The sequence below is a fragment of the Poecile atricapillus genome, chromosome 11, assembly GCF_030490865.1.
Source record: "Poecile atricapillus isolate bPoeAtr1 chromosome 11, bPoeAtr1.hap1, whole genome shotgun sequence".
Lineage (NCBI taxonomy): Eukaryota > Metazoa > Chordata > Aves > Passeriformes > Paridae > Poecile > Poecile atricapillus.
Genome location: NC_081259.1, coordinates 11,940,546 through 11,966,725, shown reverse-complemented (window position 1 = coordinate 11,966,725; position 26,180 = coordinate 11,940,546). Strand labels below are relative to the sequence as shown.

The following is a 26,180-nucleotide window of genomic DNA, read 5'->3' as shown; positions in this document are numbered from 1 at the left end:
GGCGGGGCCCGCTCTTAAAGGGGGCGCCTCCTCTTAAAGGGGCCGCGCCCGCTGCCGTGAGGGGACATGGCCCGGACGGGGAACGGCACCGTGGGGACAGGGCCAGGGCCAGGGCCGGGGCCGGGGCAGGGCTGCGGGTGCCCGGCTGCACCTCCGCACCCTCCCGGGCCGGCACCGCTCGCTCGCGCCGCAAGGTGCCGTTATGGCGGCGCTGCTCCCGCGCTCCCCGCCCCGTGCTGAGGGAAACCCGCTCCCCTCAGCGCCGCCGCCGCGGGCCGCCCGCCCCTGCTGGGGAAAGGCGCCGATAGAAACACCAGGGGGTCACGCAAGGCAGTACACTACTGAAAAAAGCAAACAAACTCCCGAAGCCACAACAAGAATACAGTACTTTAATCATCCAAAAATTTGTAACTGTTATACAATCTGACAGCATATAGTGCTGATATGCTAAAATACTCAATACCTGTTTCCCCAATGGAAATTTAAATTGAACACTTAACTCGTTTGTAGCTTACAAACGCAGGATTACTCAAGCTGTAGAGAGAATGAGGCTATTTAAAATATAAGACTAAATAGGTATTTACTCTGAAATATTGGTTATGTTTCCATGCTTAGCTTCAAACCAACAGAATCAACATATGCGGTCATTTGATTTCTGCTTTAAGCTGGAAAAATAATCAAGAAAGAAAACAGTATCTCTTTAGGAAAAAAGACCTTGTGTTTATGGTAACTGGTTATCAAAGTAGTGCCACCCCTGCACTCACAATCAGTGAAGCCATATGCAGGATCTCACCACACGCTATGACATTATATCTGTGATTTTGTTGAGACTGTTGAAGGTTCCTGGCTACAGACTGAATTTTATCATTTATTACAAAAACGATACACACTGCAGGCACAAAAGTGATTGCTGTTAACTGTTCCATGCACCATGCCAAAGGTCTTGCAACAATTTGGATGATTAAACCCTTGTGTTGAAAACATTGGTTTTCCATGCCCAGCCTGTCAGGTATCCGTCCTGAAGCAGTCCACAAGCAGTCAAATTTTTAGCTGTTGTCTACAGAGCTAAACCATTTATTAGGGTCCAATACTATCATTTGTGACAGGACACCTCAGAGCTGCAACATAAATGGCCCTGCCTTTGATTCGAATATAAATAATTATACAGCCAAACTTGATTTAGTAAAAGCAAGAAATTGATTTGGGCTATTATTTCCATAATCCAGCCTTTCAGCTTTCTCCTTCATTTTCAAGTCAGCAATAACTGCCTAATCTTTCTAGGCAGTGATAAAATAACTCATCATAGAATCCCAATACATGAACAAATTCTGTTCATGTTCTGAACATGCAGCCCTTCAACAAATGAAGGAAGATATTACAGCCTGTTTTTTGACACAAAATGATTATGGTGCCTAGCAAATAAAAAGTAAAGTACAGCTTTAGGCAACTCAGCACATGACATGCTTTGGCCATGTTTATACAGCAGTGTCTGTCTGTAAAAGGACACTTAACTTGTGACTGTATGCATACTGTATTAGAACTATTTCAAAGTTTATTTCAAAATCTAAAAAGTTCTTGAAAATTTACAAAAGCCCAAACCAAAATAAGCCCTTTTTCTTACTCATCAGAACACTTCTGATGTTGTTGTGAGGTTACAGTAAGTGTAGTCTTTGGTTTTAACTGAATTAATTCCAAGTTGGTTTTCAGAGCACATATTTATTTGTAATTCTAATAAAAGGCTGATTTAGAAATAGGGGGGGAAAAGGTTCTTCCATGAGTATAAACCAGTTATATACATCCCTATTGAAGACACTGTAGTTCAAAATTCTCTGTACAGTTGCAGTAAAATTTGAAGCCACCTCCAGAATAAAGTCTGTCTTTAAAGATCCAAACCAAGATTTGCAGCAAATTACAACATGGGCACAATGCTCTGTTTTTATACAACCTGATGCAAAAATCTCAGTCCAATATGTTTTCTACACATAAATGCTCACCACATTATGATCTTTGGATGAAAACAGTTGTCAGTTGAATTCTCTGTTGCTATAAATACAGCCAAGCAGTCCTGTAGAACATTTTTGTGATCTCAAACCAAACTAGTACAAGACAGTCCAAACAGACCTACACCAAAAAGCTTCTAGATTTTAATATTTCAAAGTGTACTGTGATTATGTGCAGAAGTTGAAGTGATTCTTGTTGCCTTATTAGTTTACTTATAGAACTTTAAACACTTTAATAATGACTATGCCCTAGAGATTTGACACTACATATTGATTAGTTTTTGCATGTCTTAAGGTAGTGTTTCAACGTAAACACAGATATAGAATGGAAAAACACTTAAAAGTGTTACTTCATTATTAAAAACTGTTAGATTTGTATGAAGTACAAATAGCTTAATGTAATGTAACTTAGGTCAGTGGTTTTACAGTTAAGGCTATTCTTCCTGTACACTTATGCAGTATTTTAAATATGAATGTTCACTACTTCTAGAGAAATTGATACCCATGAATGTAGATAACAGTTTTTAAACAAAGAATATGGACTAAATAATGGTGACGAACACATGAAATCAGTCTAAAAATGTGTCCAGTTTAGATACCGAGCGAGACACAGCTACAGGATCTTTTGAAAAGACTTTAAGGATTTAGGTGTAACAGAAAAACTCATTTTGCAAGGCTCCTAATTTTTTTTCTTTTTCTGCAAGACTTCCACTTTTGTATTAGTCCCTCTAATCTCCCGGGAGAAGTCCTTAGTCAATTTATTTTTGTTTGGCTTAAAAGGATGTCTTTGAACTGGATCACAGTTATCAAGAACTAGTAAAAAACAACACAGTAGAATTACAAATAACATTGCTGTGAAAGATTTCTCTTCAGTGCATATGAACAAAGCTGAACAGCTCTACACGAGTCCAGCTGCTGGGTGAAGAATCCCTTCTGTCTAATGCATTGTTGTCAGGAATATACACACCCCTCCACGTAAATACACACTCCCAGATTTTCTTGCAAACGTTTCAGTTGGGTCAGTATCTGCCCAATGATATTAGAGGTCCCATTCTTTGACCACAGACAATTATACCATTGATTTACAATTACATTTTTAGTAGAAAGCCAAAGTCTTGAAATACAAAAGAAGTTCTTAAAAAAACCCTATCAAAACCTATGGTACAGAGACTGGCACACTACTGTGTTTCCATCCATCCCAAAACCGTGCTGCATACCAGCAGATGATTCTATTGCTTTGCTTTAAAAGGAATGGGGTTTCCAGTCTTTTCCCTTCTAACCCAGGTCAATGTAGTCCAAGATTGCCAAAGCCCACGGTGCTGCCCGTGCTGACTCCACAGTTCTGGCATCAGCTCTGCTAATTGTCTCCTTCAACCCTTCTCTTCCGAACTGCAGCAAGAGAGACAAAAAAGAGAAGTTTTGGTATATTAGCATTTTAACTATTTTTTTGTGTTTCTACAACATGACACGAAGAGTTACTTTGTCACATGAAGTACCACAAATTAAGGTAGCTAACTTAGCATTAGACAGCATTTTTATGCAAATAAGCTGAGCTTATCACCTTATTCACAAACAGTTGCAAATATTTCCAAGGAAGGACTTGTGGGAAACATTAATCATCTTATGTCTGATAAGCAGATTTAGTCAGAATTCTTTTTTTACAGTTTTGCAGTTTTTTAGAGGTGACTTTAATTTACATGGCTTCAAAAGAAACTCTACAAGAGCTTCAGAGTATATCTAACACAATTTATACACACACAGATGTTACAATCTACAGCCTAAAACCTTACATTTATTAATAAAAAACATTCAATTGTCAGAAAATGCAAGAGCAATAAAATTTGTGAACAAAATAACTAAAAGCTCACATGCTACTAAAATTTGAGAATATGCAATATTGGTTGAACTACTGGAGTTTTCCCTCAACATTTGTATTATTTTTGATGTTTTCTTTTCACACTAACAAATTATGTTTTCCTTTTCTGTGCAGACAAAGCAAATGGCACTAAAGGTCTTATAGGACACAAAGGACAAAATATACAGGACATCTCCATTTTGTTTAAAAAAGTGAAGCAAGCACATCTATGTAAGAAGAAAGTGAATCTGTTCTCAAATCCACTCAATGGAAAGTAGGTGGCAGAAGTTATTCATACCTGCTTTCATCAAACTGCAAGAACAGATGAAAAGAATTTCCAGCCCTAGACTTCTCCAATCATGCAGTTAAAAGTATACAAAGAACAGGGAAGTGGTACAACACAGTGTGAGCAAGAAAACAGAAGATGTAGAGTTTTTTTCAGAAGGAACGTACAAAGAGAGAAATGAGAGACTTCAAACATCCCAGTTTCACTGCTCAATACCCAAGTGGGTATTCAGAGTAACCTTCTCTGTAGCTTCAGGGCTGGAGAGACGAAAAGGTATTTGCAGAAACTTTTACTCGCATACTCCAGACTAAGAAAGCAAAGGAAAATAGGCAAGATATCAATAGAAGCATAGATTTTGAACAGTCAAGCAGTAATAAAAGAACTAGTGAGAAGGGAAACCTTAGAAATCTGTGAGACACCTGAAGCATTATGATAAAAAACCCAACTGCTTTAGAATCTATTTTGAGAAACAGATATGCAGTGTCTGCCTTTCTTATCTCTCTGTGCTTTATTCTAGTTACTCATCCATATCTTTCAGAGCTGTTCTCCTCCACTTTAACCTTTATTCAGAGGAGAATCAGATCTCTAAACCAAATTCCAATTTCCTGTGTCATTCCCTCTAATATATTCCTTAACTACTGCTACTTCTACTAAACTGCCTGGCTCCTTTTCACACTGATGAGTATCACCACAAAGCATCTAAAACCAAAAGATTTAATTAAATAGTTTTAAAATGCAGTTCTGTTTAAATAGATGGACATTATTTTGTAGTTGAGTGCTTCAAGTATTTGACATTATTATACAAATGATTTCCGATTATGTGCTATGTTATTAACCAATTTTCTGCTGATCCATTTAATTAGGATTCTAGCTGATGAGCTCCAATAAAACTGACTGCAGCAAATAAAGATGCCACTGCTATCAGCTATTTGTGCATGAACAGAAACACCAAGGGAGAGATTACCCAGTCTCAGCCTCTGTACATGACAGTATGTTCAGTTTCTTGCTCAAGCAATCCCAGTGACATTGGGATACTGGCATTGAACAGGGCATCTTATCCTCCTAATTTCAAGTACTGCTTTTAAAGAAGAAATGCATCTTATCTGAATACAACTGAGTGATCAAAACTATTATTTTCACTCCCTTTGCCACAATTCACACGAAATTTGGATGCTCTTGTTCTAGACTATGCTAAAAATCCTCCACTCATGTACCTGAACACCCTGTAACAAAATAGGAAACATCAAGCAGCAAAAAAAAAGGAGGAGCAAAGCACAGGAGAAACCTGAAACTGATCTACTAATCTTATGCCATCCTGGTTTAGTCAAGGGAGAAGGGGAATAACCAGACACCTTTAAAGCATGTGCCACACACCCATTCAGTTAATTATAATTTGGTCTTACCCAAATCATTGTTTTTTGTGATAGCTGCAGCTGCCCTGGCTCGAGGTCCCTGTTGTGTGAAATGGTATCCAAATTTGAGGATCTTGTTGTTTTCTTCAAGCATCTTGGCAATTTCTACTTCTGCAGCTGTGCCCAGCTGCTGCCTCTGTTAAAACAGAAGGTACACAAAGACAACAGAGCTCACATCTGTTCATCCTCAAAGAGATCAAAATACTTTCCCCATATCAGTCAATAAACACTCAACTTCATTCTAGTTACTCAAATAGGCAGACGGTCCTAAAATACGACTGTACATATATTTTTATGTGCTTTAAAGCACAAAGTAGCACAGAAGTGACCAGGAATCAACCTCAGCTGGATGCTTCTGACCATCTTACGGGCAATTGTTGATGGTGTTAAGATAATTAAATATAAAATATTTGAAGAGTTTATCACAAACTGTCTTCTAAAAATATTCAGCCAATTAGGATTGGCTGGGTTTAGCTATGGTATCACCACCATCTCACTTACCTGATTATCAATTTTGATCTCTGTCAACGTTTCATTGTCTTTCAATGCATCAACCAATGCCAGAATTCCAACTCCAGTGATGAAGTTTGATTCTATGTTCAAACTTTTTAATTTTGTGTTTACTCTCAGCATATCTGCAAGAGCCTTTGAATATAAGAAAGCATCATTAAACTTTGGCATTTGGCTGCAGTGCCTCATAGGACACAGCAATAACTACTTCCACTAACTAGTTCCATGGAAGCAACAAGTTCAGATGCAAGGTGTAACTTCACAAGCTTTCATTTACTGAGACTGAGTCTTCAGCCAGCATTATCTACATTCCTTTTTTAAACAGCATTCAGTCAAGAGAAGGCCTGTCTTTCTCTTGTTACAAACTAAAAAGCTACACAGAATATAAATTGTCTGAAATTAGCATATTGGACCAATTCCATTTTGTAAGCCTTCACAGCACACAACAAGCAAAGCAGGCTGCTAAGCAAAGGCCAAAGAAAGGGCATTATTCAACTGAGAGAAGAATTAGATATGGTTAATTTGTAAACAGGAGATCTGACTTTCAAAATGCTTTTGTCTACAGATTTGGTAGGAACAGGTAAAATTCAAAGCTCTAAGCATAGTACCAGCATGTAGCTAAAGGCACTTTTATACCTGATGTTATTTCTGAGAAAGGAAGAAAACAGGAATGGCTAACTGCTGAGTTTACTGTCAGAAAAATGGTACCTTTTGAATTTTTTTTCTATCAAGTCACAATACAAAAAAGCCCCACCTGAGAAAAGAGGCCGCTATAGATTTTTATCACACATTTTAGTCCTGCTGAAAAGAAACTTTTTAATTGACCCAAACCCAAAGCTTTCAAATGCTCATTTACTCATTTAACAGAGTCTTTCAAACTAGTTGCTTTTTTTTCTAATTTGAATTTAAAACAAGTGCAAAGGATTGTCCTGGCAAAACAATTAGTTTTGTTTTCTTATGACTTTATTTGTAATTCAATAAGGTACTGCTTTAATTCAATATAGAAAAAACCAACCTGACTATAAATTATATTTAAGTTTCAATTGCATCAAGCTAGATACTTTGACTAATACTATGTTTTATATACCAATATTTTAAGGCAATCTTTGGTAGCAGGGAGATAGAGAAACAGGTATTTTACAACTTCAACTAAAACTTTAGTTAGTTGAAAAATATTATGGGTGTTTTTAAGTCCACAAATGTGCTTCTCGTAAATTAACCCTGAATAAACTGTTGGCTACTGGAATGAACAGCAGGAACTAAACAATTAGGAAATAAAGAAAAAAAGGAAAGAAGTTAGCAAAATGAAAAATCAGAGAAAGGGGCTGGAAAAAAGAATTCTCCCTCACACATCTGAGGCATTGCTGCATATTAAGTTACCAGTAATCATTTACCAACTTAGATACAACAAAGTTTTGTTAAAGAAAACATACTATACCGTGTAGCATAATGGAAACATTTTCATCCCTGAATATTTAAACTGGATTAAATTCAATCCCTTACCATTGCCTTTCCATCCTAACTTCCCTTGCACCCCACTTAGAGCCGTTATTGCGAGTACTTACAACAGCAACAGGATCATTGCTTCGGGTGGCTGCCAGGCTAAAATTCTTCACATGTGTGTTGGTTTCTAAGGCTTTTGCAAATTCTTTCAGCGTTGGAATTGGTATGTTCTTGAATTAAAAATAGCATTTCACTCTCTTGAGATACACAAGTTTATCCCCTCCCCCCAGCTTCTCCCACTATCTTATTCTCTTTACAGCAAAATGCCCTACAATATTAACTACCACTGGTCTCCAGCAGTCTTACAGTGAAGACCTACCCTAAGATGCAACAGCTGTAACTCTCCAGTTCTGCAATGCAGTCATTTTTACAGTATTGTAGCAACTCGGCTTAAAAGGAATAATTTTAAAGAATTAATTAGGGTAGCAAATGCCTCAGTTTACTGTATCAGAAACTTTGATCTTTTTAGGCAGATATTTTGGCTAGCATTTACCTGTTACACACTATTCCACAGTGAATGGATTTTATTTCTCCCCTTTAGTAAGGGGAACAAGCAGCCCTGGCCACTGGCAAGGCTGTCCCTGGAGTCTGCACTGCAAGTCAGGGGTGCTGCAGATCTGGTTTCTTTCAAACAAATATACAAAAGCTTGTCACGTGTGAAAACACAACTGTTACACTTGGGAGCAGAAGCTGCCCTAACTTCCACCAGCCTTTTTGTGCAAGAATCAGAAGGATGTCAGGCACAAATATCCCTTTGCTTGCTTTATCAAGGACAAAGGATTCAAAAAGTAGTTAACTCCATGATAATGAACTGCTGGAATTGCTGCCAACTTGGCAGCAACAGAAATCTGGGCTGGCAGTAAGAAAGTCTAAGACTTTTTAAATACACATTTGGCAAAAGAAACCAAGATGGCTTATCGGTTTAGCTGCAGGTTCTGAGCTTATACACACTACAACATTCAGCAGAAAGAATGCTGTACTTAGAATAAGCCTATCATGCTCTCTTAGAGAGTTTTGTAGCTTGAAGTGTCTTCTACTGAGAAAAAACAACATATTTACTGCAGCCTTCAGATAATTACCTTAATATTATTTAAATTAACTTCAACAAGACGAGAATCATTATCTTTAATCCTTTGCAGTGTCTCCTCCACGTTTGTGGGATTTGGTGGTTCATCAAAAACAGGCAACATTTTTTCACCTTTTACTATATCTGAAAAGTAAGGCATTTAAGTGTAATCAAACAGGTTGCACATATGCATTGTGAATAAATGATACACATACTAAATATTTACTGTATTTAAAGATTATTTCATCAGTCTTTACATTTCTCCTCCACCAAAAAAGCATACCATCCTCTCCTGACCATATTTTCATAAAGTTCAACTCTTTTTCAAAGGTCCTTGCAGCCTTTCTGCTTTATTTTCAGAAAGCACATAGGAGCTGAATTACAAACACAAATATAAAACCAAAGAACCAACACACAAAATGCACGCTTATGCCTACTTTTGTCACCAAAAAGTGACTTAAATGCAGAGGACAACACTTTAGTGTACATATATTTTAATTCCACTCTTGCCAGAACTCAATTAGCAATGCTATAGGCATACACATTTCCAGACTAAGATTTAAGAGTCTAAAAGAATGTTGGTGCAACAGAAAACAGTGAATGCTATAGTAACTGTGTGCAGTACAGAGAATCGATTTTTCTAGCACTCGTGTACACACTTACTTGAGAAGCTGTCTTTGTCAACCCCATTACTGCTTCCTACTACATCACAGAACTGATTGTTTGTTATTAAGTTGGACATTCCCAGTATTGCTGAAAAAGAAATAAAAGAAAAAGCAAAAAATAGATTTTACTTTTCCTGACTAATTCAGCTCAGATGCAGGGTTACTTTAAGTAACAAAACCTGATGTTTGTACAATATTTATCAGTTCAAAAAGACATTCAATATCTTAATAATTTGAAAAAAAAAGTAGAAAAAATAAATAATTATAGACATTTTAGTTGACTTTCACGTCTTAGAAAGTTGTGACCTCACCAGGTTCAAGCACTAACATTAAAAAGTGCAGCTCAGTCACAAAATGAAGCTTTAGGAATACAGGCACATACAAACACATTGTTGTACACAAGAAAAAGAAGTCACATACAGATCAAAAAACAGCCAGTCTGAGGAAAGGATTTCAAGGTTTTCAGTCTGAAAATAGGTATCTTTTGCAGGCCAAAATAATTACCTTCCTCATAAATTATCACAAATCAACAAAGGTGAAAAGCAAACTGGCAAACAATGTAATCTAGTTTCTATCACAACTACAACATCCTGTAGTCAGATAAATACACCACCACATTAATCATAGATCTTTATGGTCTAAATATCTACCAGCCCATTCATCCTTCAAAAAAACCTCACCTGCAAGGTCACCTAATTCTGTGTCTGTGGCACTGGTCAAGGCTTCCTCCAGCTCTGGATCAAGAGTGAATTTTTCTTCTGTGAAAGACTGTACAGGCTTTTGCTTGGGGATAAATATTTTCCCTGGAGTAAACAAAATGGAAAATCTGACATTACTTTGTATTGTATAGCTACTTATCTTTCAAGATAAGTAGTTAAAGAATACATATTACATTTAGTGAATACTAGAAGAACCACAGACAACATAAAGGGGTCTTCTGTTGCAAGTCAGAGATCAGAAAAGAACATAAACAGGAACAGACTTTCAGGAGTCTGGATCATTATTCCAACCTTATCTGTTTCTCCTAAGGATTAGAAAGTAACATATAAACCTCCATTATACATTTTGAACAGTCTAGAAAGATTGTAAGAAAAATTTAGTATCACTAGAGAATGCTGAGTTTCCTCTCAAGGGAAAAAGGGATCCAGGCAGAACTGTAATCTGAATGTGTCAGAGAGAATATCACAGAGTTATCTGAAATCACACACCTGGCTATTCACTGCAGGTTTTACACCACACACACTATTTGTGATTTAAGATACTAACTTCAGTTCTGAAGAAAAAAAACAAAGCTGCTTAAGAAAACCATGGTTTGTGAACAGCACAAAACATGGTAACAGATTTCTCTGCCAGTAACACTGTTTTGTAAAATGACAAAAAACATCAAAGATTCAATGGCAAAAGAACCAAGAGTAATATTACACTGTGCACCAACTTTCTAGTTATTACAGGCAGGTAACAGGAAAATGTACTTTAGAAGATATGAATTAGGTAGACGTCTGGGTAGTTACCATAATTCCAGCACCTTTAACTGGAAAGTTAGGGTAGGAAATCAGAGTATGAGAAAGCCTTTCTAACAGTTCAGCTATGAACTAACCAGTCCTTCAGAACAAAGGAGTTTTCCACTGGGTAAGAGCCAGGACAGGTAAGGGGTGCTCAGGTTCAGGACAAATTACCACGGCAAACAAAAGCTCTTATACTGATGTATTTGAGAGAAACCGTTCACAACTCTACAACTGTGAAGAAAATCTTAACAGCTCTTTAAGGTTCAAGTTTTTCCAACTTTACAAGTTGCCTGAGCTATCAGCAGAAAGAGCAGTGGGAAAGGAGTTTCCTTTTGTTATTTCCTGGGGTAGGAAGCAGTGTTGATAATCACCCGACAAAGTCTCAGTCCTAATTCAGGAGTCCACCCTCTGCCATATCCATAGCTATAAAATTCTGATTCCACAGAGGAATCATCCTCATCCCAATGTCCCAGTTACAGTGATACTTGGTGGACTTCAGCATTACTAAACCCAAAATTGTGTATTCCATGTCTTCTCTAGATTACAGTAGTTTGTTGTCATTTTCTGTTTAAAGGAAGTGAATGCACTCCCACTAGCACAGACTACAGAGAAGCATATCAGGTGTTTCTCTGACAACACAGTCTGATGACCAAGAGTTGTTGCTAGCAACATGGTATTTTTGTTCCCGGGTTGCTATCTCTTTGGAAACTTGTCTAAATGGTCATTATCCATATTTAGAAGCAGAAAATAAACCTCCTTACATAATTGTATTGATTCCAAACAGTAGTTAAGTGCAGCTGACATGCATTACCACCCATACCTCAGCTTTGATGGACAGTACAAAAGAAACTGTTGGTGATTCAGGATTAAAAGAAAACCTTCGTAATTTGAAGGCTTATGTAGTAATTGTTTCTGGTTGTTTTGATATAAATGATGCAATACATTTCTATCATTTTATTTTACCAGCATCACCTACTAGGGAGAGATTAAACTTTAACTTAAACTGTAGCTCATAGAAGAGATTCAAGAATGAAAAAGAAACAAGGTTTTCATTAATCCATTAAGCACTCTGAGAAGCATTCACATGATCTTAAAGCCTTTCAGAAGCTATGGTTGTGTTCTTTTCCCTCAGTAATATGGGCTATTAAAAAAGGTGAGGATTTTGGAGTCCAAGGAAAGAGGACAGTGGGATTTGAGCACCCGAGCCTTTGTCCAGACATCCTATTTGCAGCATCAGTGCAGCAGGAAGAGACCAAGAAGAAGAACTTGATCTCAATTAAAAGCAACTTGGCAAAAATGTATTTTAACCTTGTTCAGCCTTCTGTCTGGTTCATCCCAGAGTGCTCACAAAAAAAAGAACTACTTTTCCTGATGTTGCTGTTCAGTAATTCATAAATTCATAGGTTAGAAATGTCTGGTTCAAGTATTTGCTTCCTAAGAGTAATACTAAACTTATCCATACATGCCTGACTCTTTACAAAACCTAGAGAGTGGGAAGTCTAATCAGTTTTTAATAAAGCAAAAATGTTAAAAGCCACTGCCCTCCAGAAACATTCACTGCAGCCAACTCCAGTCATATGAGCTGGGACGGGAGCAGTATGTTTTATAAAACAAGTCACACCCTTGTGTACATAATTTCTCATTCATTTGCTTCATCTTGTCCTAGACCAGAAATCAGAAGTTTACAATGCACATACAAAAGTAGGTCCCTCCCCACTCCCCACTTCTAGCAATGAAGTTACTTCCAGCAGGGTAAGACCCCTGTGTCTCTGGGGACAATGATCTCACTCAAGGCCTGCTGCCAGTAAAGTTCAGCAAGTCCCCCTTACTAATGCAAGCTTTAAATAAAACCAAAAACCACTACACATCTGTGCAGCCCATGAGATGTGCAGCTTGCCAGGCCCTCAAGTGGAACATTTCCAAATAACCGGATTTGATTACATGAAGGAACACGACAGCTCCTCTTCAGCCAGCCAGGATACTGCAAAGGTACAACGTGAAGAGGCAAATTTCAGGGATGTTCCCATCATTTTTGTAATAATTATATAGGCAGGTATTCCATGCCTTTAAGCTAACATGTTAGATGATGCACATCCAGGATTAAGTCACAGGCCTCTGCTACAGAATGAACTTTCAGTTCCAAGTTCCACCCAATGGTATTGTTCTAAAGGCAGGAACACTGGACAGTGTTTATTGAAGAGCCCTGGACATTTCCCACACAGATTTACAGATCTAAGGTGGGACTCAGTACATTGCATGAATCAGTTCAGTGGGGCCATGCACCTCACATTGCTGGTGCTATTCTCCCATACCCCACACAAGCAGGCAGCCACACTGTGCACAGCAGAAGAAAGTCTAAAATCCACTTTTGGGGTACCCTGTTTGGGGAAACAAATCAAGTGCTAACTGAATACAAGCTTTTCTCATCACTGACTTCATCACTGACTGAAGTGAGCAACCTCTGATGTATTCCTTACATCTTATGTTCCTTAAACTTTCCTTAGTTCAGAAATTTGTATAATCCACACTTCATTAATCTCTAGTTCTTACCATGTAACAGACTTAGGTTTACCAATTCACTTCTAAGCACAATTTAAGACTAAAGTTTTTAATTCAACTTACAAGTGAGTTCCTCAATGTCTTAGTGCAGAAGCAAAGCTGTTATCTGCTATCTGATTACAGGCCACATAGCAGTGAATTAGAAAACTGTTTTACATTAAGGCTGGAGTATCACATGTTATTTTGTTCTAATGCTCTTGTATGGAGAATATCAATTTGACAAGCTGTTTCTGCAAAGCTTCTACAGGATATTAGCTTCACAACATGCAACACACTTTCTTTAAAGACTTTAAAGTGATTCAATGGCAAACAGAAAACACAGCATTCCAAATCCTGCTGGAATGGAAGGCAATGGTGATCTAGAGCAACAACTGAGCAGGCTGCCAACAAAAGAGCCAGGTGGCTACAGTTTCCATATGTTTTCTGGGTGATAGAGAAGGGGAAAATCCAAACCAAGCCTAAAGCAGAAGCTACATGAACTGCAAATCTACACAGAACAAACACACCCTGACAGGAACGCAAAGGAAAGAGAAAGCCACAATTATGAGAGTGCAAAGGCCAGAAATGCAAAGCTTGGCTTACATAATACTTGGCTAATGCCTTACACTATACAGCACAAAGTACATTACTATCTCAGATACGTTTTTATCTCAGCTGCAATAATTCTCTTCTGCTGCTGCTCCAAGAGAAGGGAGAAGGAGGAGGAGCATTGGTCAGACTTGGTCAGAAGAGTGGAACACACTTGAGGGCAACAGCCTTCAGCGCTGAAGCCTTGCTTTACTGTTTGGATGAGAGCTCCTTCTCCTTGCAGTACACCCTGTAAAATCTTTATGACATACTTACACACAGACACTGAGACAAAACTAGTTTTGTTGCAATTATTACCATATTGGTTTCATGAATCTCTTGAACAATGGTTTACTGTACGGTTCAACACTTAATTGGAAAAGAATGTGACTTAAATCATCAAATTGCATTTTAAAACAAAGTAAGTTTTTAAGGATGCTTTTAGAAACAAATCAAGGCACTGGGAAAATGGAATAGAGTATGATTTAGGGATTAAACTTCACATTTCTTCAGCACTGTACATTTCACCAAAGCAGGACACTTTTACATGACTTCGGGTCTTCTACATGCCACAGCACAAAACAAAAGAGGTTCCAAAGACCTAGAGAAATTACATCATCCATCACTGAAAGAGAAGCAACATTATTTTAATAATACGGTACCCCAAAATTAGATACTTGAGGCATCTGGAAGAGAGTATTTTCCTTCACACTCCAGCAAGAAAACAAGGTTACCAGAATCAGTAGCAAGCCCGGATATTTAAAATTAACCTAGGGTAAGCTTCTTTGATAAATCTGCAGACCAAATCACCATGCAGGACATCAGTTCTACTAAAATAGAAAAAGGAAAGAGAAGGGTAGATTTTCCTCTTCTTGCTTCATGAAATGAATAATTGGAACAAATTAGAGCAATAAGACCAGACAGGGACACAGACATATTTTAGCAAATTCTGACCCAAAAATGGCACCAAAAAAACCAGCTGCAGCTCCAATCCATCTCTGTCCTCCCAAAACCTCTGGAACTGAAGGTTACATTTATCACCTTTCTCCTAAATTAACAGGAGAATCAAGAAAGATTTTCACCTACCCTTATTTCACAACTCACTAGTGTTGTTTCTCCATAACATGTATTTCTAGATGAAGTGAAAAATTATAACCAAGCTTAGTTGTCTGTTGGTCTATTTTAATATTAACAGAAAGCACATTAGGATACAAGTCCCCTACAGAAAAAAAATACACAAGTATTAAGTTGCACCCCATGCCCTTTCCAAGTTCGACATCTAGATAAATATAATGAATTCTTGATTGAAAAGATTAAGTTATTTACATTTACCATTTTTGTGCAAAATGGCAACAAATGGGGCAGCAAGTCAAAGTTGAACCATAATACTTTCATAAGGGTGAAACAAAAGGTTATCCCTCACCTACTACAACTTGACCTGTTTGAGCTTGACCTTGTCTCCTGCCCACTCAGTAGAGCATCAATTTGGATACTAAACATTTGTTCCCACATTTTTAGTTTTAATGGAAGTAATCTACAATTCATTTTTCATATTATTTTCTCTTCTCCTACAGCACTAAAATAAATGACAGAAGTTACTAAACAGCAACTTTTTTTTATGAGATACAGGAAATTTTACAAACTACACTGGTGTGACTCATTGCAACATGCAGACAGGCTATTTAGTAATACTTTATTACATAAAGGAAATGACATTTGATCTTTCTTAACCAAGCTCTGCGATACAGCTGGATCCTTCTGTTTCTCTACAAGATTCTCACAGATTTTATCTACCCAAGCAAATACTTTTATGTGTGCATGTAGACATAAGTTGACTTTAGAGAGGCATCTTTGTGAAAGAATAACTAGAGTCAGCAGAAAATGTAGTATGAGAGCACATCCTCCTTGCCCAGCTCACTCCCTGACAGAGCAGTGCACAGGATGCAAAGGACTCCCCAATCACCTATGAGCCCCAAATATACCAAACTCTATCACACTTAACCATCAGTCTGACTCCAGCACAGACTGGCAAATGTCAGGAGAGCAGCAGAAGGCAGGCACAGCCACACACACCAACAGGTACTTGGCAGCAGCAGAGGTACCATGAGGGCACTGCTGCTCTGGGTGCTCTGCCTTCTACAGTTCATTACATTGTCCTTCACTGTGCTACTCCTACAGGTTCAGCCACCAAACCCTGTTCTGCTGTCACCAAAGGAGTGTCACATATCTCTCAACACAAAGGGAGTTAACTAAATAAAGCAAAAATACTCTATGAAGTCAGTCCACCATATACAGTGCAGCACACTGTAAAGTCACAATCTCCCTATTACTTATTATTATTATTTACAAGAAAAAAAAAAGGGAGGCACCAGCATTTCCAGGTAAAGCTATCTGACAGCAGAGAAAATGCAAATACCCCTAAGAAAATTATCACCAAATAGACCCCACAATCATATACACAAACTCAGTGGATGAATGAAGACTCAATTCTGAAATAAGCAATGATTCACACCAGATAATTAAGTAGAATTAAAGGGTTTGAAACCCTTAAGAAAAGAGGAGGCTGCTCATCTTGAGCAGCTGGACTACAACTTAGGAAACAATTTACTGAAGTATTAGTGCAGCAGATCTGCCCTGCTGCTGGGGAGGTTCACATGAGCCAGGACCCACAAGCAGTGCTCAAACACTGTGGTGACAGCTAAAAGCCTGCTCCTGTGCATATGCTGCATATGTGACCTGCACAGGTCTGAGAGTGTCTGTGCCTACCAAAAATGATTTGTAAGGCACAACGAATTTGGGAACTTCTGTTCTGGGTGGGAAAAAAAATAAAATAAAATAAAGAGTTGCTTTTACAATATTTAAGAAGCACACTCTTTTTCAATTTTCTTCTGAAAAGGAAAATGCTTCCCATCAAGTCTATGAAAATACTAGATCCAAAGCAAAAATTTAAAATCCCAGGCTTTAATAACGTGTCCATGGTCTTCAGACCACAAACCACTGCCAGATTTCAAAACATGTGATGTTAACTATATAATTAGTTAGGAGTAACTATGCAATCTTATTAAACCTTTCAGTAAGGATGCCAGAAAAACACCATGACTGCATACACCACTTGCCTGGCCTTGTCAGCCTACATCATCTTCGAACATTACTGTCTACCACAACATCATTCAACTGCTATTTCTCTAATCCAACACAGTGTTACAAAGGTTGCTGTCTGTATTCAGCATAAGGTATAAACCACAGGCACAGTGACACCATTTGTTATTATTGACATAAATCAGAGTTAGCTCGTACTTTGAGGATACCATGCCCATCAGAACTTTGTAATCTATGATAAAATCTCTGAGTCTTATTTCCTTCCTGTGCTACACACAAAGAGCACACCAGCCCCAGCAGCGCAAATGCCTGAACAGGAAGCCTCCTGGCCCTGTACAGCAACAGCCATTTGGAAAAACTGCGAGTTAAAAGCATTACAGCATTATAGCTGCCAGTGCTTCAATCAGATTTGGTTCACAGTAGCTCTGGCTCATCCACTTCAGAGATTTCATAAGCACTTACACCGGAAAGGGTGGTGTTACCTTTCTTTTCTCTTGTAAAAGGCACATAGTCTTCCCTGTCCTTGTACTCCAGCGCCTGCTTCTCCAAATACGCCAGGAGCCGCTCCCTGTCGAAGGGACCTGAGGCCTTCTTGGCAGTCTGGTCTTTCTGCCGGAAGCCTGCAGGCAGCAGCGCGTTCTGCAAAACAAATGGAGTAAAGAATGACAGCTTAGAAAGTCTGGGTGAGCACCTGCTTAGTTTCATTTCCCTCTTCCTTCTCCCTCTCTGCAAGGTTCAGCCCTGATACATCATCTTTGGTAGGCAATCTTTGATCCTCTGCCAACTTCCTATTTTTGGGGCAGGGAAGGACACAAGGTAATCTAGACGTGGAGAATATAATGAAAATACAGCACACTGCACGCTCAGTAGGACTGAAGCAATTCTTTAGGTACAATAGCTCCCAGCACTCAACTTGCCAGTTACTTTGTATTTGTTTGCTAGAATCAGCACTGTTTAAATGAGCAGTACTAAATAAAACTCAGCTATTTAGAGTTTAGACATTCAGCAAGAGACTATTTCCTCTGTCATTTACATCCATGTGATTTTAAGTCTTTAAGACAACTGACTCTACTATTATTTTAACACAGAGTACTTCTGGTTTTGACTTGACTCAAGGTGGGATGTTTCTTTGGTAACATCAGCATATTTCAACTAAACAGAAAGAAAAAAAGGATATTAGTACAGAATTACCAGAATCTATAGGAATTCTGACTGCCATGAAAGACAGCCACTCCCTTTTACCAGTTCTCCTCTGTTAAAATAGCCCTAAAGTCAAAGACATTTAAAATATCAGTAATATCTTGCAGTGCAACAAAATAGGTGATCATAGTATTCTGAACTGATTCTTGAACATCAAGATTAAACTAATCCTGGTTTTATTAAAGCAGAAACAGAGAACCATGAGGTGAAAACAAGTTTTGGAGTCTGACATAACTCTAATATCTGGAGAGGACAACTCAGCTCTTTGTAGCTGAAATATTCCTTATTCAATACTCCATGCTGACATAAATCAGGAGTTTAGCAATTACTTAGCTTGTCTTCACAACATGAGGACAGGAATAGATATAAGCTACAGGACCAGGAATCATTAGAAGAGTTTGGCACCCTCCCACTCCCATCAAACCCCACAGAAGAAATAATAAAACAAACATGGATGCAAAAGGGCTGTTTACCAGACAGCACTGGAAACAGGAAAGTTAAACAGGCTTTTCTAAAAAAACTTTCTTTTCAAGAACATGAACAACAGCAATTCTTATTTATAAATAAATCCCAGAAAGCTCCTCCCAGCTATTCCTTCTTATGTGCTCCTTTACTGCAGTTGTGTCCACTTTGGAAGCAGGAAATAAGCATTATATACACATCTATATCTGTGAGATCAGCAGCAGGCTATGAAAAACTCTGTCCAAAAGTATATTGTACAGAGTCTCAATTTATTTTAGACTATGAACTATTTTAGAACAAATGAAAAAAATAAAACTTGTCTTGGCTAATGCCTACCTCAGGGTCAAGATCATCCAAAACAGTTTCCAGTTGTTTCAGTTCTTCTTCTGAAAGTTTGCCAAGAATTTCATCCTCATCAAGATCTTTGTACTTGTCCAAGTCCTTTCGAAACGGGAGAGTCATGACTTGGGCAGTAGTAAGTTGCTCAAACACTTCAAAATCCAAATCTTACTTCTTATCCAGATCTATGAAAAACTTTTAAAAAGAAAAAAGAAGAGTTAAGGTAAATATCCCAACCACAAAGCATCTTCAGCTTCCACATTCATCTGTGAGAGGAAAGCTTTGTCACCAGTATTGGTATCTGTTATTCTACAGCTGACAGGAAGCACCTGGAAGCTGTGTTTCTTCACTGTCCCATCATGCCCTTGTCCATCAGTAATTAAGCTGTATCTAATTAAGCTATATCTATTTTCAGATCAAAGTCAATACCCAGTCCTCTTGACAAGAATTCCAAGGCCAGAATTCCCACAGAGCAGGACAGGTTGTAGGAGATCCTACTATCTATGAGTCCAGTTTAATGCCTTTGTTTTTTACACATTACGAAGCCAAAAGAAGAGTTAAGATGCTCCGCATTTATTGTTGGTACAGTTCAAGGGCACTTAAGGATAACTTCACTATAAACAAGCTAATTGGTTATTACTGACTCATATCCCTGCATATTACCTACAGAGGAAATAAAGGAAGTTTGTCTCCAAGTTAATTATAGCACTACCATCGAAGCAACATTCTGTTATGTCCAAGGAAAATTACAATAGCTTGATGAAAACCACAGGAAATACAGCTCCTAAGTGGCAGCACTCCAGTCAATCCTACTACCATAAGAAAAAGAAAATTAAAAAAAAAATTAAAAATTAAAAATATAGAACAAACTGTGTGACTGGTCACTAAATATTGTATTTAGAGGAAACCAGGGTCCTTCAAAGGGTACAGTCTAAATAGCACTTCTCACAGACAAGGAGAGTGCAAGGAACATTTCTCTAGCACCCACAATTTTTGAGCATTTGTCTTGGAAAAAGCAGTTAATCACAGCAGTATTCAAGCAGACAAGTTGTTTCCTCTCATTTTTCTGAAAGAAGTTCTAGGACTCTCCTTTTGTTCATCCAAATTCTTGCTTCAAGTTGATCACCGACAAAAAAAGGGTAATTATGATGACTCTCTGTAAATAAGCAAGAGTCCATAAGGTGTTTGGAAAGCAAAAGCTAAATACACATTCCTGTTCATTAGTCTCCTTTTTTGGCTCTATGGAAATACTCAATACAGACCAGACACACAGTAAAAATCACTTTCTCCAGTAGCCCCTATTCAAGGGCAGATGCTCACACCATAAATATAACTGCATTACTTCAAATCCACACTTACATTGTTCTTCAAAACCAGATCAATTTAGTCACTGCCTCTTAAGCAGCAGGGAAAGGCAGGCTGTACGTACATATGTGCTATACCATGGAATCCTCAACACAGGATTCTTCCACTTCAGTTGTCTACATCCAGAAAGGTCTCCCTGACTGCCACAGTTACATATGGTGACATTTTAATTCAGGGTCACTAAACAGACATGAGCACACAGAGGTTCACCCACACCATTCAGTCAAGTGTACCTGTAAAATTAATCTGGTTTTAACAACTGCCTTTGCAAGAACAGTGAATTTTCAGGTCCTATCAACATCTACACCTGAGTGAGGAATAAGTGAGGAATACATCCAGCTATTTTCAGGATGTCTGCTTTAAAAAAAGTATTGCTGATATAAATACCAGAGCTTTATTGTGGACTACAGTTGACACTGATGGGACCGAAGCTTTGCAAAGTTCTCTCAAACATAAGGAGGAATTCTCATTTTTGTGGTAAATTGCGTCAAAAGAACTCTGGCTTCCTCTGAACTAAACCAAATCATGCTGGAAGAGCCCAGACCTTTTGCAAGAGGCTATACAGCTAGGGACATCCAAGTTATTGGCTGAAGAAAATGCAGAGGGTAGCACATCTATGTTTTCCTAAGTTCCAGAAGTAATTAAAGGAGAGACTCTGTGGCCTAGAAAGCAACCTCCTACAGTTTTCATAGTCTGGTAGTATTTGTTTCTCCAGGTGCAAGCAGCTGATGGACAATTAGCTGATGCCGCACAATCTGCATGTGAACTTCTCATTGCTGGAGCCTTAATGTTCTGCCCTTCCTTACAGTTCAAGCCATTACACAGGATCACAGGAGAAAAACATTTCCTGCAGCTGATTACACATCGCTCTTTGTGACCAGGCTGCACCATCTGAGCCCTACATCAAGACACTGCTATTTACCACATTTCTGCATGTCCATTTGCATTCAAATATTAAAAGGTGTCTTTTTAACAGGTAATTATAAGGAGCAAAATGGTTAGCAAGCTGCAGAATAATGCTGCCCTTATTCTGAGAGTAGCACTGCATAACCATACATTATTTTCATGTAGGCTGTATTTCCTTTCCATTAATTGCCACAAAATGCTGTCATCCAGAATTAATTACCTTTTCTTTACTGCAATGGGATGTTTCATATTGGAAAACTACTCATCCTTTGTAATACATTTACTAATTTTCAGGTCACAGCCCTTAGTCTCACTTGTCTGTATACAACCAAAGAAGTCATGTTAAATCCTCAGGTACAGTGTTCACACACAAACAAACATGAAAAATAAAGCAGCTGAACAAAAAACCCAGTTTCTGTAACTGAGGCTTCACTTCAGCAAGAACAGAATCACATGTGGCCTAGCAAATACAAATGTAAAGAGCTTTGGACATATTTTCTAATACCTATCAGGGATATTTTATTTTGAACATGCAAGTGTCCTTAATGTGAGACACCTCCACAATGTATGATGGTAGCACTGCTTAGCATGTCTGTAGTACACCAAGATTGCTTGGCAACGACTCTCAGAAATATTCCCTACTAAAGAAAACACAGCATATACAAGACTTGCACACAACATGCTAAAAATCAGGTTTTAAAACATAGTGTCAGGAATTCTCATTGCCTAAAAAGGGCATAAAGGCCAGCTGAAGCCCTAATCTAATCAAACAAGCCTTTCACCTCCCATTAAACACACTTAGTGCTCTATTTGCTTTCCATCACTTGCTGTAGCAGTTCAGCATAGAGACACATGCATAACAAACTTTTAGAAGGAGCAGTTACTTGGCTTGTGAATATTTGTGGCACATTTGTTATATATATACATATATATGTGTATGTGTGTGATCTTACTGCAAAATCATGAGCAGAACTGTAACCATCAATTTTGGCTTTGCAAATACTTTGCCCTTTTCTTCATGAGCAGAGCTAGTTTCCTTCTAAGTATCCTTCTCAGCTTTAAAATGAGAACATTGCATATAAGTCCAAAGAGCTAACACTCTTTTTCAGATATATAACTCTAATGTAAAGTTCTTCACTCCAGCAACTTCATAGTCATGTAAGAAACATTTAGAGAAATGGAAAGAAAGCCATCACTTCCAGTCCATCAAATGTCAATCCTCTCTGTTTGTTAAGCAGAAGAGAAGCTGAAAAATCAGAAATTAAGAAATTCTGCTGGACATCACAGAGAAAAAAATCTTGCCATTATTCCCTCACCTGGGAAATCAATGAAGAACTAAAGAAATGAAAAACAGGAGTAACTTTACTTTATGCCATTTAATAATTACCTGAATAATCACTTGAAAGACTGTCAAGCAACTTTCACACACTTTCATCCATAAGTCAAAATATTTTTTCTCCCCTCCTCTCTGAAAGTATATTTTTAAAAACCAAAGTAGTCTAAAAATAGCAACCTTCCAATTATCTTTCAAAAACTCCACCTCTTGTCCCCCCCCTGAAATTTCTGTTATATTCAAGAACACAATTTCTTGGGATCCAAACAGGAGCAACTCTTTAGATATAAATTGCCCACAGGAAACGACAGTGTTGTTGAAGTCCACTGTAAATGGCTTCCGTGGCTTGGATTTTAAAATAGAAGCAACATCACGAAAAACAAACTGAGCTGGCTTTGGCCAGCACATTCGCAGAGTTCACTTTCATCTCATTTGCTCCTCACAAGCCTCCTTCCCCCCAGCCTCTGGATGAACCCGGGGCAGCAGGGGGGTCTGCAGCAGGGGGGTCTGCAGGGCTGTCAGCATTCCTGCACCTCTCGGGGCCCCAGACCCTCCCAGCTGCCTAATCTGAGCATTTCCCCAGGGAACCCCTATGATGGCAACAATTCTATTTTCCAGTGTGCAAGATTATACAGAACTGTTTATGAAAAATGTGCTCCACTTGAAAGAGCTATCTTTACTTACCAAAGCAAGGAGAAATATGAGTAAATATAAATATTACCATAATCCCAGCAGGTTCCTTAGGATATTTATGTAATGCCTTATATGTCTGTTGGACAGCCCAATGCCGCCGTTCTTAGCAGAAAGCTTTTAGAAACCCACCTGAGGCTTCCAAACCCCCAGCCTGGGGTAGGGCACAGGATCCTGGCTGTCCTGCCCCACGAATGAGAGACATCCCCCCGCCCAGAGCCTCATGGAGCCAGCAGGTGGCAGCTCGTCTTTGCCTACACTTCTTGTCAGGGTAAACTGTGTTTTCCAGGCAGCAAGACACAACTATTCTGGGCTATTTTCCTAGAAAAGCAAGACCAAGGCTTCGTTCTGTTCAAAGAGACAATTCACTAAGCATTATACATGGCAAACTGAGCATATTTGTCCACACAGTGACCCAGGGAGTTGTGGGGGACAGGCAGCTACTGCAGAATAACTACACAGACCATGAGAATGCTTCCATAATGAAGGAAATCTGAACACGTCTGTGTTTCCAGTTCCTGCGAGCTCCTCCTCTGTATCAGAGGGCATCTGCAACCAAAGCCCACTTTGCTCTTTTATATCTCCTCTGTACAATGACACAGAACTGGGACACAGCCCTCTTGCAGACAGGGTGCTCCGAGCGATGGCTAAGCTGCCAAGTCGGAATTGTCCCATAAAAACTTACTCCTGTGTGCCTGTTCCTGAAAACTAGTCACCCAAATTGCAGGGCTAAGCGGACACACCCAGTCAGCCCAGGCAACAGCAGGGGTGACAGGGCCAGGAGCCCCAAAGCCAGTAGTTGGCCAGCTACACAGGGCATGGAAGTGGCAGTAGCTCAGCACACCCACAGCACTTCCAGGCATGCTCACCAAATTTGCTGCAGGGCAGATGTTATGATCCCAAATAAATACAAGGCTGGGATAAGATAAAAATCCCAGGTGCCCTGAGAAGTTCTTCTGTCAGGAATCACCACTCCAGCTGTCCATTCTCTCTCCCAATATGCAGAAAGTTATTGACTGACTGGCCAGGATGAGGGATGTTTAGGCATGATTTTTTTCAGACAGTGCCTGGATGATTTGACAGAAACCGGCTGCTCATTAATAGCACAGTATTAATTACATTACACTACACAGTATTAATACAGTTTGCTCCTGGAGGAGCTGCCTGCTGGTGTCAAAAAGAAACATCAGATGCAAACTACCTGAACGTTTATTGAAACATTCAGTTATCTTTTATCCATTGCAGAAAAGTGGCAAAACTTACAAGCCTGGAACAGAACAGCAGAAGACATTTAATTCATTCCCATTCTATTACTTCATGACAACTTCTGAGTACAAGTCAGTTTCAGGTCCTTCCTTACATCACTGGCTGCCTTTCACACTCTCTACCGTAGCCAAACTTTAGTTACGAGGATTGATCCAATACATGACAGCAAATTTAATGCATGCGGCAGCCTCCCTAGACCATCACTTATTTCAACGCAACCTGCACCTACCCACAGAGTGGCAGGCTCTCAGAACAGGCGCCCGAAAGCTCCGTGCGCAGCTCTCGGGACAAGCAGGGGGGGAACGGGAGGCTCCGGGAGCTGCCGGGCCCGCTGTCGGTGCACGGAGCGCACCCCGCCCCGGAAAGGCATCCCTCCGTCACTGACTGCGGGGACCCGAGCGCCGAGCGAGCCGTGGAAAACACAGGCAGCAAACTGAAAGAATTACGGGCACCAGCTCTACAGGCGAAGTTTCCGAAGGCTCCGTTTTCGGGATTCGCAGCGGAGCGGGGCGCCGGCTGCACACCCAACCCAGCCCCGCACCTGGGCGCGCCCCGCAGCCCCCCCGGCCCCTCAGCCCCGCGCCCACCGCCCGGGAGGCTGCCCAGGCAGGGCCCCGCTCTCGGGCCCGCCGCCGCCCCGGCCCGACCTCCCCGCTCCCCAGCACCGGCGGGGCTTCGGGCCCCCCGGGAGCCGCCGGGGTCCGGCCGGGCGGCCGTCAACCCAGCCCCGTCTTCCTCCTCCCAGCGGGCGGAGGGCTGTGCCCGCCCGAGCCCAACGCGGCTCCGCCCGGCGCCCCGCTCCCATCCCGGCCGCCGCCGCTCCCCCTCACCCGGGCGGCCGCCGGTCCCCGCTCACCCAGCCCGACCAGCAGCGCCGCGCATGCGCTCCGCGCACGCCGCCAGCCACCGGCCCGCCCGGCGCAGGCGCGGACGAGGGCGGGGCGCGGGGAGCGGCCGGGCCTGGACGGGGCTGGGACCGGCCCCGGACCCGGTCCCGATCCCTGTCCCGGTCCCGGCCATGGAGGTGCTCAAGGCCAGGTTGGATGGGGCTCTGGGCAGCCTGGGCTGTGCAAGGTGCCCCTGTCCGGCAGGGCGTTGGGCCGAGGTGATCTGCAAGCGCCCCTCTGACCCAAACCGTGCGGGGGTGTGTGGCAGCCGCTCCCGAGGGCGCTCCGCGTGTGGGCTGCCGGCGGCGGCAAAGCGCCCGCGCCGCACAACTCGGGTGCCTTTTGGGCGCTCCACGGCCTGGCGGATCTCTCTTGTAGCTTCTTTCTTCGGCCCCTTCAGGCTCCTCGTCTTCACCTCTGCCCACATTTTGTTTCTTTGTTCAAAACATGCAGCTTCCCCCTCTGGGCTGTCAGGCAGGTCCCCTCCCGGAGGAGTCCAGTGCCCTGTCGCTCCCTGGCCCACAAAGGAAACAATTTCGAGGACACAGCGGCTTCTGCTGGGAAGCTCTGGGCCAGAACTCCTTCAGCGCTTCTGCTGACACAGAGCAGGTGGAATCCAAGCAGCAGCGTGCCCTACGTGCTGGTGTGTGCTTAATCAACAGGATTTTGTGGACGTTTCAGCGACCTACTAAACACCACGTGTTA

General features: G+C 40.5%; 1 protein-coding gene across 5 annotated transcripts; it reads right to left on the bottom strand.

Moving 5' to 3' along the window:
* Window positions 1–367: 367 nt before the first annotated feature.
* LOC131582983 (tropomodulin-3-like) lies at window positions 368–25,505 on the bottom strand. 5 transcript variants are annotated; one of them, XM_058846688.1, is made up of 11 exons: window positions 25,419–25,489; window positions 24,818–25,021; window positions 19,026–19,223; window positions 17,510–17,666; window positions 9,978–10,100; window positions 9,296–9,385; window positions 8,646–8,776; window positions 7,629–7,736; window positions 6,055–6,198; window positions 5,545–5,689; window positions 368–3,389 (listed from the first exon to the last, which is right to left on the bottom strand). In XM_058846688.1, the coding sequence occupies exons 3-11, from the start codon at window positions 19,149–19,151 to the stop codon at window positions 3,358–3,360; spliced, it is 1,056 nt and encodes a 351-aa protein (XP_058702671.1). In that variant the 5' UTR covers window positions 19,152–19,223; window positions 24,818–25,021; window positions 25,419–25,489; the 3' UTR covers window positions 368–3,357. The 5 variants fall into 5 exon arrangements, with proteins under 5 accessions (XP_058702671.1, XP_058702668.1, XP_058702673.1 ...); XM_058846685.1 differs by lacking the exon at window positions 24,818–25,021 and having other exon boundaries at window positions 25,419–25,505; XM_058846690.1 differs by lacking the exon at window positions 24,818–25,021 and having other exon boundaries at window positions 25,445–25,465.
* Window positions 25,506–26,180: the final 675 nt, after the last annotated feature.